This window comes from Drosophila kikkawai, chromosome X (genome assembly GCF_030179895.1).
Source record: "Drosophila kikkawai strain 14028-0561.14 chromosome X, DkikHiC1v2, whole genome shotgun sequence".
Classification (NCBI taxonomy): domain Eukaryota; kingdom Metazoa; phylum Arthropoda; class Insecta; order Diptera; family Drosophilidae; genus Drosophila; species Drosophila kikkawai.
This window is the reverse complement of record NC_091733.1, coordinates 11,018,412-11,031,841: the sequence shown is the minus strand read 5'-3', so window position 1 is coordinate 11,031,841 and position 13,430 is coordinate 11,018,412. Positions and strand designations below refer to the sequence as shown.

At 45.3% G+C, this 13,430-nt stretch overlaps 2 protein-coding genes across 5 annotated transcripts in view; one reads left to right on the top strand and one right to left on the bottom strand.

Moving 5' to 3' along the window:
- Ptp10D (Protein tyrosine phosphatase 10D) overlaps positions 1–10,181 on the top strand; it is a 53,339-nt gene extending 43,158 nt beyond the window's left edge. The window contains exons 4-13 of one of the 4 annotated variants that reach the window (XM_070288625.1): positions 404–685; positions 873–920; positions 2,219–2,891; positions 3,098–3,522; positions 3,590–4,021; positions 4,096–5,493; positions 6,237–6,919; positions 6,985–7,243; positions 7,309–7,437; positions 9,832–10,181. In XM_070288625.1, the coding sequence (XP_070144726.1) occupies positions 404–685; positions 873–920; positions 2,219–2,891; positions 3,098–3,522; positions 3,590–4,021; positions 4,096–5,493; positions 6,237–6,919; positions 6,985–7,243; positions 7,309–7,437; positions 9,832–9,863 (4,361 nt within the window). In that variant the 3' untranslated portion in view covers positions 9,864–10,181. Of the gene's footprint in view, positions 1–403; positions 686–872; positions 921–2,218; positions 2,892–3,097; positions 3,523–3,589; positions 4,022–4,095; positions 5,494–5,606; positions 5,690–6,236; positions 6,920–6,984; positions 7,244–7,308; positions 7,438–7,689; positions 8,110–9,831 lie in introns of those variants that run through there. The other 3 variants (XM_070288624.1, XM_017179249.3, XM_070288626.1) reach the window with 3 other exon arrangements.
- Positions 10,182–12,258: 2,077 nt separating this feature from the next.
- Positions 12,259–13,392, bottom strand: Vlet (COMM domain containing 10 protein valette). The gene is made up of 2 exons (XM_017179243.3): positions 13,205–13,392; positions 12,259–13,142 (listed from the first exon to the last, which is right to left on the bottom strand). The coding sequence occupies exons 1-2, from the start codon at positions 13,234–13,236 to the stop codon at positions 12,431–12,433; spliced, it is 744 nt and encodes a 247-aa protein (XP_017034732.1). The 5' UTR covers positions 13,237–13,392; the 3' UTR covers positions 12,259–12,430.
- Between the last annotated feature and the right edge of the window lie 38 nt (positions 13,393–13,430).

Sequence of the window (13,430 nt, the reverse complement as noted above, 5' to 3'; positions counted from 1 at the left end):
ACATATAAAAATATTGATAAATATCCATTTAAAAAATTTAAATATTTACGGTCTTCTTGAAGGGAATTATATATATTTATCAGTGAAGTAGTCATTTTCAATTTAATTCATTTTTTGCAGATTTTAATTTGAGAGCTTGATTTTTTCCCAAAAAAAAAAAAGACTCAAAAAATATTGTAAAAATTTTAAGTTCTTAAAATTACATAATTCTAATTTGTTAATCGAATAAAAACAAATACAGTAAAGTAAGTCAAACTGAAATTAATGCACTTTTGGTTTAGTTATGACCGATTCTTGATTCAATGCCAGGATCCTATGGCAGACCGTAAGGGCATTTAAATTTCGGCTTCCGGAAGTTCATTTTCTTTCATGTTACTAATTACAACTATTATTTTTGTTGCAGCTCCCGATCCGCCCTCGAATCTGTCCGTTCAAGTGCGAAGCGGGAAAAATGCCATTATCCTGTGGTCGCCGCCCACCCAGGGCAGCTACACGGCCTTCAAGATCAAGGTGCTCGGCCTGTCGGAGGCCTCGAGCAGCTACAATCGCACCTTCCAGGTGAACGACAATACATTCCAGCATAGCGTCAAGGAGTTGACACCGGGAGCCACCTACCAGGTGCAGGCCTACACTATCTACGATGGCAAGGAGTCGGTGGCGTACACGAGTCGAAATTTCACCACAAGTGAGTCCAAGCAGCGACCCAAGGGATCATAATTATTATAGTTATTATTATTGTTATACCCTGGCTCTACTTGGTGCTGGTTACTAAAAATGATTAACTTCTTTGTCTCCCGCTTTCATTGTAACTAAACACAACACAAAAAAAAACAAAAAACCATGACACTAAATTAATAACAACACACAAAAAGGTCGAAGGACGCGGCATAAAGAATTGCTGGACATTAAGATCCTAAGAGGTAATACATAAGCTTGTCTTCTCCTAGAAACAAAGAAAAACTACCCGAAAAACACCCCCAACTCAACCCCCAAGATGTTGTAGTTATTTGCATGAGAGTTTTTCCAACAAAGGAAATAAATATTTAAACAAATTTAGCATGAAAATATAAATACTTATATTTTTATTTGCCATTTTATAGAAAACTTTCTATGATTAAATATTTTCTTTAAATAGTTTTTATAAATATTAACACTTATTATTTTTAAGAAATATAACCAGCCCTTGGTATTTATGAATTTGTTGTGTAATTTCCCAAACACAGCCCTGGGCATCCCAAAATTGCATTCCAAAATTCATTTTGTATCCGACAACCGCAGTGCACTTTCTCCGCACAGAAATGGTGGCGACCTCCTACTCCTCCTCCTCCGCCTGTGCTTTTGTGTAGTGTTAGCCTTCGGCCAAAGCCATGTGCATGTCCAGCCACAGCAAAGCAACCGAAACACAAATCACAGTGGTCACTCTGTAAAGGCAATGCTTAGACGGCCACAAGGGATTTTTTTTATAAATATTTGCCTGCTCGACTTCTTCACAATAATTTAAGTTTGCTAATAATTTTTCTCTATTTTATTTTATTTGTATATATTTTGTTTTCATTTATTTTACTTTATTATAAACATATGTATATTTAGCAATTATTATTATTATTTGGATATATTTTTTATTTTTTGTATCACATTCCCTTTAAATTATTAAGAGATTTGAGAACTGTTGCCAAGCTACCCAAAAGTTTGCTATACAAATTCTTTGTTCAATCTTAAACTGCTAAAACCGTAAAGCTTACTTTTGGACCGACTTCTATCTATAACCAGTTTCGGTTTTATTTTTATAAATTTATCAAGTTTTTGGCAATAACTCCTAATCTCCTTCTGCTTTTAATATAATAACATCTCTACGAAAAAACCAGCTGCGTAAGTCGCGGCTCTAGCATACTTTTAGGAACCCCAAACAAGTGAAGTATCTCTTAGATTTTCACTGAAATAACATCCACTGTGCCTGAACCTCCATTCACATTGTAGAACTTACAAAGTAGTTGCTCCCAAAACCTGACCCCAGAATCCCAGCCACAATATCCCCATACCCATATCCATGCCCATGCTGAAAACTAAACGCCCTTCTCTGCCCTGCCCCAAAATACCAACTGTGACCGCAACTAACGCCAAGCCACTTCACTTCTCTCTGTTTGCCCGCAATCCGCTATTTGGAATTCGCAATTTGGAATCCGCCATTCGCCGACGCCGACGCCGCCATCGTCCGCAGAGCCCAACACTCCGGGGAAATTCATCGTCTGGTTCCGGAATGAGACGACTCTGCTGGTCCTGTGGCAGCCGCCATATCCGGCGGGTATCTACACGCACTACAAGGTCTCTATTGAGCCGCCGGATGCCAACGACAGTGTGCTGTATGTGGAAAAGGAGGGCGAGCCGCCGGGCCCGGCGCAGGCGGCCTTCAAGGGTTTGGTACCCGGTCGCGCCTACAACATCTCCGTTCAGACAATGTCCGAGGATGAGATCTCGTTGCCTACGACTGCCCAGTATCGGACGGTGCCGCTGCGGCCGCTGAACGTGACCTTTGACCGGGACTTTATCAGCTCCAACTCGTTCCGGGTGCTGTGGGAGGCGCCCAAGGGTGTCTCGGAGTTTGACAAATACCAGGTCTCAGTGGCCACCACCCGACGACAGTCCACTGTTCCGCGTAGCAATGAGCCGGTGGCCTTCTTTGATTTTCGCGACATCGCGGAGCCGGGCAAGACCTTCAATGTGATTGTGAAGACGGTGTCCGGCAAGGTCACCTCGTGGCCGGCCACCGGGGATGTTACTCTGCGTCCGCTGCCTGTTCGCAATCTGAGGAGCATCAATGATGATAAGACCAATACCATGGTCATCACCTGGGAGGCAGATCCGGCCAGCACGCAGGATGAGTATCGGATTGTGTGAGTAGAATTAAAGACGTGACCAATACCTAGTAATAAGTTGTTACTCGTTACTCTTTACACGTTTATCTTTACTCGTTACTCGATACTTCTTTTTTACTGGTAACTTGTTATTCGTATCTTATTACTCGTAACTTGATACACATTACTCGCTACTCTTTCATCTTACTCGTCACTCATAACTCGTTACTTTTTCTATTCGACAGCTACCACGAACTGGAGACCTTTAATGGAGACACCAGCACCCTGACCACAGATCGCACTCGCTTCACCCTGGAGAGCCTGCTGCCCGGCAGAAACTACTCGCTGTCTGTGCAGGCCGTCTCCAAGAAGATGGAATCCAACGAGACAAGCATCTTTGTGGTCACACGCCCGTCGTCACCGATAATCGAGGATCTAAAGAGCATCCGTATGGGCTTGAACATCAGCTGGAAGAGCGACGTCAACTCGAAACAGGAGCAGTACGAGGTTTTGTATTCCCGCAACGGAACGAGTGAGGTGCGCACCCTGATCACCAAGGAGTCGCGACTGGTGATCAAGAATCTTCAGCCGGGCGCTGGCTATGAGCTCAAGGTCTTTGCCGTCAGCCATGACTTGAGGAGCGAGCCGCATGCCTACTTCCAGGCAGTCTGTAAGTAGTGATTTCTCTATGAAAAAACCATGAAAATCCTCCATTTTGACACTATTATTCCCTGCAGATCCCAATCCCCCACGAAACATGACCATCGAGACAGTGCGCAGCAACTCCGTCCTGGTCCACTGGTCGCCGCCGGAAAGCGGCGAGTTCACCGAATACTCCATACGCTATCGGACCGACAGCGAGCAGCAGTGGGTGCGGCTGCCCAGCGTCCGCTCCACGGAGGCGGACATCACCGACATGACCAAGGGCGAGAAGTACACCATACAGGTGAACACGGTGAGCTTTGGTGTGGAGAGCCCCATGCCCCAGGAGGTGAACACGACGGTGCCGCCGAATCCGGTCTCGAATATCATCCAGCTGGTGGACTCCAGGAACATAACGCTGGAATGGCCCAAGCCCGAGGGCCGCGTGGAGTCCTACATACTCAAGTGGTGGCCCAGCGACAATCCCGGACGGGTCCAAACCAAGAATGTGTCCGAAAACAAGTCGGGTAAGTTGAAATATAAATATAAGTAAACCCACTAGGAGGCCGGGAAAAATAACTCGTGTCCGTGTTATCTCCAGCCGACGATCTGTCCACGGTGCGCGTCCTTATTGGCGAACTGATGCCGGGCGTGCAGTACAAGTTCGACATCCAGACAACCTCATACGGCATCCTCTCGGGCACCACGAGCCTCTATCCACGCACCATGCCTCTCATCCAATCGGACGTGGTGGTGGCCAATGGCGAGAAGGAGGATGAGCGGGACACCATAACGCTGAGCTACACCCCTACACCGCAGTCTTCCTCCAAGTTCGACATCTATCGCTTCTCGCTGGGCGATGCCGAGATCCGGGACAAGGAGAAGCTGGCCAACGATACCGATCGCAAGGTTACCTTCACCGGTCTCGTGCCCGGGCGCCTGTACAACATAACCGTGTGGACGGTCAGCGGCGGTGTGGCCAGCCTGCCTATCCAGCGTCAGGATCGTCTCTATCCGGAGCCCATCACCCAGCTGCATGCCACCAATATCACGGACACGGAGATCTCGCTGCGCTGGGACCTGCCCAAGGGCGAGTACAATGACTTTGACATTGCCTACCTGACGGCGGACAACCTGCTGGCCCAGAATATGACCACGCGCAACGAGATTACCATTAGCGATCTCCGTCCGCACCGCAACTACACCTTTACGGTGGTGGTGCGCTCCGGCACCGAGTCCTCAGTGCTGCGCAGCAGCTCCCCGCTCTCGGCCAGCTTTACTACGAACGAAGCGGTGCCGGGTCGTGTGGAACGCTTCCATCCGACGGACGTGCAGCCCAGCGAGATTAATTTCGAGTGGTCGCTGCCCTCCAGCGAGGCAAATGGCGTCATCCGACAGTTTGCCATCGCCTACACGAATGTCAACAATCTGACGGATGCCGGCATGCAGGACTTTGACTCGGAGGAGTCCTTTGGCCTCATTAAGAACCTCAAGCCGGGCGAGACGTATGTCTTCAAAATACAGGCCAAGACGGCCATAGGCTTTGGCCCCGAGCGCGAGTATAGGCAAACGATGCCTATATTGGCACCGCCACGTCCCGCCACCCAGGTGGTGCCCACGGAGGTCTATCGCAGCTCCAGCACCATCCAGATACGGTTCCGCAAGAACTACTTCTCGGACCAGAACGGTCAGGTGCGCATGTACACCATCATAGTGGCGGAGGATGATGCCAAGAATGCCTCCGGCCTGGAGATGCCCAGCTGGCTGGACGTGCAGTCGTACAGCGTGTGGCTGCCCTACCAGGCCATCGATCCGTACTATCCCTTTGAGAATCGATCCGTTGAGGACTTTACCATCGGCACGGAGAATTGTGACAACCACAAGATTGGCTACTGCAACGGGCCTCTGAAGTCCGGCACCACTTACAGGGTGAAGGTGCGAGCCTTCACCGGACCGGACAAGTTCACGGACACCGCCTACAGTTTTCCAATCCAAACGGGTGAGTAGTCTTAAGTGGTGTCTTCTTGATGTAAAGCTAACCCGAAGGATATAACCCTTAATTAACCTCCAATTCCTAACTATGTCTTGCCTATCACAAAATGAATTTGGTAGAAATGCTGAGCTCACCGGGTAAGCAACGATTAGAGGTCCTTGTTAAGGATCTGCGGGTTTTGTTTTAATATGTTTTCCAGAAAATATCAGTGGTTTTTTTTTAAGTTTTTAAATAGATTTGAAACCCACATAAATAAAAATCCAAATACAATAAAATCCACATAACTCAAAATTCACATAAATTAATATCCACATAAATTAAAATCCACATCAATTAAAATCCATATAAATTTAAATCTACATAAATTAAAATCCACATCAAATAAAATCCACATCAATCAAAATCCACATCAATTAAAGACAAAATATAATGAAATCCACATTTATCAAAATCCAAATTAATTAAAATCCACATACGTCAAAATCCACACACATGAAAATCCACATAAATTTAAATCCAAATAAATTAAAACCCACAAATCAAAATCCACAAATCAAAAAACAAATCTACATAAATCAAAATCCATAAAATATAAAATTAAAATCCAAGTACAATAAAATCCACATATTTTAAAATCCACATATATCAAAATCTAAATAAATTAAAATCAACGTAAATCCATTATCATTAAAATCCACATCAATTAAAATCCCACTAATCCTTACCCTTCATTCTTTCTCCCATGCTAGATCAAGACAACACCTCCTTAATTGTGGCCATTACTGTGCCTCTGACCATTATTTTGGTGCTCTTGGTTACGCTTCTGTTCTACAAACGTCGCCGGAACAATTTCCGGAAAACCACCAAGGACTCGCGGGCCAACGACAACATGTCCCTGCCGGACAGCGTCATCGAGCAGAATCGTCCGATTCTGATCAAAAACTTTGCCGAGCACTACCGCCTCATGTCCGCCGACTCGGACTTCCGCTTCAGCGAGGAGTTCGAGGAGCTGAAGCATGTGGGCCGCGATCAGCCCTGCACCTTTGCCGATTTGCCCTGCAATCGGCCCAAGAATCGCTTCACCAACATCCTGCCCTACGACCACTCGCGCTTTAAGCTCCAGCCCGTGGACGATGACGAGGGCAGTGACTATATTAATGCCAACTATGTGCCCGGGCACAATTCCCCGCGCGAGTTCATCGTCACCCAGGGACCGTTGCACTCCACGCGCGACGACTTCTGGCGCATGTGCTGGGAGAGCAACTCCCGGGCCATTGTGATGCTCACCCGGTGCTTCGAAAAGGGACGCGAGAAGTGCGACCAGTACTGGCCGAACGACACCGTGCCGGTCTTCTACGGCGACATCAAGGTGCAGATCCTCAACGACAGCCACTACGCCGACTGGGTGATGACCGAGTTCATGCTGTGCAGGGTAACATCCATCCATATTTCCTTTTGGGATTTCTTAACTCCCCTTTCCGTACTCTAAAATACTAGGGCAGCGAACAGCGCATCCTGCGGCACTTCCACTTCACCACCTGGCCGGACTTCGGGGTGCCCAATCCGCCGCAGACGCTGGTGCGGTTCGTGCGCGCCTTCCGCGATCGGATCGGTGCCGAGCAGCGGCCCATTGTGGTCCACTGCAGTGCCGGCGTGGGCAGGTCGGGCACGTTTATCACCCTGGACCGAATCCTGCAGCAGATCAACACGTCCGACTATGTGGACATCTTTGGCATTGTGTATGCCATGCGCAAGGGTAAGACCCAGAGCTGGACAACCACCAGATATCCCAACTAATCCTGCTTGTACTTTCTTGATTAGAGCGCGTTTGGATGGTGCAGACGGAGCAGCAGTACATCTGCATCCACCAGTGCCTGCTGGCGGTGCTCGAGGGCAAGGAGAATATCGTGGGACCCGCCCGCGAGATGCACGACAACGAGGGCTATGAAGGTAGGTAGGGGAGCTTGGGGCCCAGGAACTCTTGCAGTTTTGCTGCCGTTCGCAATGACTAACCAAAAATCAAAAGAATATTATTAATAATATGAAAAAGAAAGGTGGAAAGAGTGAGGACAGCTGCTTGTAGTTGATCCTTGATCCTTGCTATTGTTAGTACTATGTTTATGGTTTCTTGCGGTGACGGGTGACTAACCAATGTGCAATGACATTATTTTCCTCCATTTCCAATACGCGCCACATGCACAGGCCAAGCAACAGTGCAGCTGGACGAAAACGGGGACGTGGTGGCCACCATTGAGGGCCACCTGTCGTCGCATCACGATCTCCGCCAGGCGGAGGCCGAGGCCATTGACGATGAGAATGCAGCGATACTGCACGATGACCAACAGCCGCTGACCAGCAGCTTCAATCATCATCCCCATCATCATCATAATCATCACATGACACTGCCGACCACCACATCGATGAGCTCGTTTGGGGGAGCAGCCGGTGCTGGTGCCGACATTGCACCACCGCCGGACAGATGACATTCGGTTGTCAACCAGAGCAGCGATAACAACAACTCGGTGGTTATCGTCCTGGTTGACAACAAGCCCAGCTCGATGATCTGCAAGGACAGCAAGGTCCTCGAGTTTGAGACGCAGACAGGTGTTGGCGGTGGTGGCGCCGCCAATGCCACCAATGGCTACAACACGCTCCAGCATAGACGCAAGTCCCAGCTGATCACCTTCAGCTCGTCGTCCTGTGATATTAAGAACAGTCTCAGCCATGAGCATATCGCCAATGGAACGGGCACGGGATCCGGATCAGGATCTGGTGCCACAGGATCGAGCTCCAGCAGCGGCAGCAATCGCGCCAGTCGTGCCAATGTGCGACTCAGCTTCGCCGAGGAGGATGTCATGATCCTGCCGCAGAACCACAACCAGTCCCACGACAACGACGATGTCTTTGTGCGCCGTCGCTCGCTCCTGGAGGTCGAGCTGGGCGTGGAGGTAGGCGAGGATGGTGAGCTGGTGCCACACGACCTGGACGGGGATCTCGAGGAGGAGGATGAGGATGGCGAAGAGGACGTGGACTGCGTCGATGTCGATGTGGATGAGGACGTGGAGCTGTACATGCACGACGAGTTCGAGACGCACATCGACACCAAGTCAAACAATGCCAACGATGACAGCGGCGGCGGCAGCTACGAGGACTCCCATGCCCTCCACTCCTCGCTGGGCGGCAGCAATCGGAACAGCTTGGAGAAGGACGACGACGACATCGAGGTGGATGTGATTAGCACCGATGTCAGCTGCTACGACCAGCTTCTGGGCAGCAGCTGTAACACGCGCAACGGCGACGATGATGACATTGCCACGCTGGTGGGCGACGGTGACTCCAACTATGCCACCACCAAGCTCTGCAAGGGATTGGGTCTGTCTGGCAGTGGACTTGGCAATGGAGCAGGATCAGGAGGAGGAGCAGGCGGCGGAGCCAACAACGTGGGAGGAATGGGAGGCGGCAATACAGGCGGAGGAGCGGGAATAGGAAGCAACGGCAGCAGTGTTAATGGTGGTGGTGTTTTGGGCAATGGTGTTGGTTCCGAGGCCGGCGGCGGCATCATCTATGCCAATCCGTTTATGGGTTTGTATAGACATACACTTTCGGCACAGATCCCTCCTCCCTACCTCCCGATGGCCACTTAAATCGTTCACTAGAGATATTAGTACTTTATTTGGTTCGGAAAGTAGATCATTGAAAGGATAAAGCAAATAGATAATAAATAATAATAAAAAGATAATACAAAAAATAAATAGATACATGAAATTTAAAGAGTTACTTTAACGAGTAATGTGTAACAATTAACATAACCTTAAAATAAACTAAAAAAAGAAAAACTTTTTTTCTCACTTTTAATAGTTTTACGCAAGATTGTCAACCTAATAAATTTTCTTTTATGTGCAGACATTTTTTTCCAAGTTCTGTGTTTTCATATAAATTCTTGGTTACTTGTAACGAGTGATGAGTAACGAGTAATATTACCTTTACCGAGTGTTAACTAACGTGTGAAATAAGCTTTAAATAATTACATTTTCCGACTTTTATTAGATGTTTTCAGATCACATCCAATATATCAAATATTTTTGTAGGATTTTTGTTTTGAACTTATCAATTAAATCTCATAAAGTGAACTGTGGCCATCATCTCCTTTCGATATTGTATGTTGCCTGCATGTTGAACCTGTACTCTAGTTTGCATTTTGTGTATTTTATGTATACGTATATATATTTTTGTATATTTTATTTTGTATATCCCTGAATGTTTTCTAACCCGGCATGCGCTAAGCTTTAAAAATCAAAAGTCACTTGGAAAACACTAATTGTTGCCGCTTTGAATATTTTCTAGATGACGAAGGCATCGCCGAGTCGGGCATGTAGACGCCATCCAATCCAATCCAATCCCAACCGAGAACCGAACGGAGAACCGAAACCCAACCCAACTCAACCATCGTGTGGCAAACTACATTATTATTTACTTAAGAATAGATGGAGATCCACGCTTGATATTATACTTGGATATATACTACATACACCGGATACTACTCGATATATAATACATATATAAATATACACCGATCTATCGAATGGGAATGCAGCAATCTCGCCAAACAGAACACGCATCAATTTATACATTTTATATAGTATATATACACACATATATCGTAAGATAATCGGGGGATCCGATTGCAATTGAAATTGTAATCGAGTAACGAGTACCGAGTAACGTGTAACGAGTAATTGTAATTGCCGCTTCAACTGGAGAATACTGAATACTGAATTGTATTTTTACGCTAGCCACAATTTGATATAAACTATATATATTGTATCTTCCAATTTTTTTGTACACTTAATGTTAGTTGAAATATGTACGTGAGCAAGACGAGCAAATTTTTGTAGCCAACTAAAAGCGCTAAATGTTTACTTTTTATATTATTATTATATATATATGTATGCATATATATATAAATACATGATAAATATATACCTTATATTAGACCTAAACTAAAACTAAAACTAAACTAACTCTAAATCGCACACACGCCCACTCATAAACACTCACAACTACTACTACACACAAGATGCAATAATTGAGTTAAATAGATTTAATAAAACAAAGATTTTGCTGCATGTATGTACGTATGTAGTGTAGTGTAAACCTTTTTAATTTTTATTATTATTAAAATATTTTTTTTATTTCTGTTTGATAATTTTATAGCTCGTAAGCTGTGTAAACTTCTTGTGTAATGTATGTGCTACCTTAATTTTGTTTAATTATATAAAATTTTATTTAAAAATCGAAACCATTTGTTGCTTTTTTATTTGAACGGACGAGGCACAGGAAGTGAATAAATAAAACCAATTAATAACGTAATTTAAAACACCGATGTTATTGTTAAACTTAAAATCAACACAAAAAACTTGCACACAAGTCGCGTTTCCATTTTCACTTCATTCGCCAATTTAGTGAATTTTATCGAGGTGCATATTTGCCAGACATGGAACAAAATTACTATTTTGAAAACTAAACGTAAGCTAAAAAAGTACTGAACTGAGCTGTTTTGAATCATAAAATTAACTTATGTTCAGTAAGGAAAACTAGTTACTCCCTAAAGAAATGCAGCTAGAACTATTAACAAAAAATATGTTTGAAATCAAGAAAACCTTGATTAACGAGTAACAATTGGCGAGTAACGAGTATCAAGTTCCGAGCAAAGAGTACCGAGTCACGAGCAGCGAGTAAATTTCTCTGGCACTGCTCTCCAGACTTTTTGATTTTTGTAGATTTTGAATCGTTGTCTTTTTAAAAAGAAAGTGAAAGTGGAAGATAGGCCGGCGAAAGATAACAGACAGACAGCACAAAAGAACGACAGGAAGAAATACATTAATTAAATTAATATAAACGACCAAGCAACGCATTTTGTGAGGCGATAATCATTTACACACAAAATCCACAATGACAACAAAGAAACCGAATCCCACGCAAACCATAAAGACTAACTAACTAAAACCAACAACCGATAGTTAAGGTGCCAAAGCGACAAACACCCCACACCCACACAGACACAAGCGACAAAAGAACTATAGCAATAATCAACTTTAAACAATAACAAATTAAGTCCTAATGATTTGTATAAACCTGTGTAATTTTGAGTCCAGAACTTAGTTGAAGTGATTAACCAAAGTGCAATAGAATCGTTTTGCTTCTATAGATTAGTGAATACGTAAACAACGAAGCCCCATAATTTCAATTTATCCTGCCCTCCCGAAAAATTAGACCCAAATCCCTGCCACACAATAGCATTTAATAAATAAATAATTAAATCAATAAATACAGATATATGCAAAGGACGAGGATTGCAACTAGAAAGTCTGTGTAATGCATACAACATAAACGAAAGCGGAAGTGAAAATGAAAACATACTATACATACGACTCCATCATTATACAACCCGTACTAAGTCGAACTACATATGCATATACAATATAGACATATATAAAATATATATATCATTGTAATAATTTGTAATGTTTATCAGTAGAATTAAATACGGTTCGATGAGGGGCAGCGGACGAGAGAGAAGCGCATAAGCAGAAAATCCCATTAAAGTGTACTGTAAAATGTGCGAAAACCGATGTGTTTCTATTTAACTTTCGGGTAAGAAAGTCCGGGCAAATCATACAAAGACTGTATGAAATACCACACATGGAATAAGTCCACGAAGTAGTAACTTCTCACAGATTATTTCAAAGCCAAAGAATACAGCACACAATATACAATCATTTGTTTTTATTAGACGTTTGAGAACTGATTTGAATTGGAAGCTACAAACATGTAATTTTTAGCTAGGTTTTGGCTACGATTGGATTTTGTATTGCATACATATTTGCACAGGGAGGACGACTAACACTAAACACTAAATTGGCACTGGGAATGGTCAACATCCCTACTGGGATGGAGCTGCAGCCGAAGTCGCAGCCGCGGCCGGAGCCTTCATTGCCAGCATTGCGTCCAGCTCGCTTTGTATGTTCTCGAACTGATTGTATAGATCCTGCAGCTCCGGATGCGTCATCTCAATGCTAATATCCTCGCCGGCGCCCGTCTTCATCTGGAGCACGGCCAGCGGTGTCTTTGTCCGCTGCTGGCAGTGCGAGGAGACCTCAACATTAAGCTTCCAGGCCACATCCTCGATCACGTTCGACTCGTAGCGCTTGCTGGCCAAATTGTTCATGATCGGGGTCGTCTCGCGTACCCACAGCCGCAGAATGGCATCGATCTTGGCCTCGTCCTCCAGCTGCAGCTTGTCGCGCAGCTCGCGCTGCAGCAGACTGGGCTTGATGATGAACGTGGAGATGCGGCGCAGGATGTACGAGAAGGTCTTGATGAGCAGCAGGAAATCTGCTCGCGGCACGCCCACCAATCGCTCTAGTTCCTCTAGCGTGTACTCTGGTTCGCTGCTGCTGGTGGGGTTTTCCTCTCCGGCACCGCTGCTGTCCGCCCGCTCCGTAGTTGTCACACTGGTGCCCACCGTACTGCCGGCGCTCGCGGACGCGGAAGCCCCAGCGGCGCTGGGACTCATTTGGCGGTGTGTGTACCACAGGACCGTGGTGAAGGTGTCGAACGGTAGGGCATTTATAATCTTGATGCCCTCGCGGGCCCTAAATGGTTGATTGGTGAATTAGTTAAGCTGAAGAACGTTATTTGGGATCAAATGGCTTACCTTTCGGTGATCTTTATCCAGTTAATGCTCATTGGGAGAGGGTCGGTTGTTTTTGTATTTACCAGTGGATTTGCTTATATGTGGCTTATTTAGTTAATTGCCATCAGATAAAGTTGCTTGTTAAAACAGAAATAATAAACAAAAGCAGTTTAGTTGCAGCAACAATAACAAAAACCTATCGGGCTGCCAGCTGTTGATGGAGCTGCCACCTGGCTTCAAAATCTGA

What these genes read in the sequence shown, in the direction of transcription:
- Vlet (XM_017179243.3), bottom strand. Translation starts at nt 13,236, where the DNA reads ATGAGCATTAACTGGATAAAGATCACCGAAAG. An exon ending in TGGATAAAGATCACCGAAAG is followed by an intron (nt 13,143 to 13,204) that starts GTAAGCCATTTG and finishes TCAACCATTTAG; the next exon opens with GGCCCGCGAGGGCATCAAGA.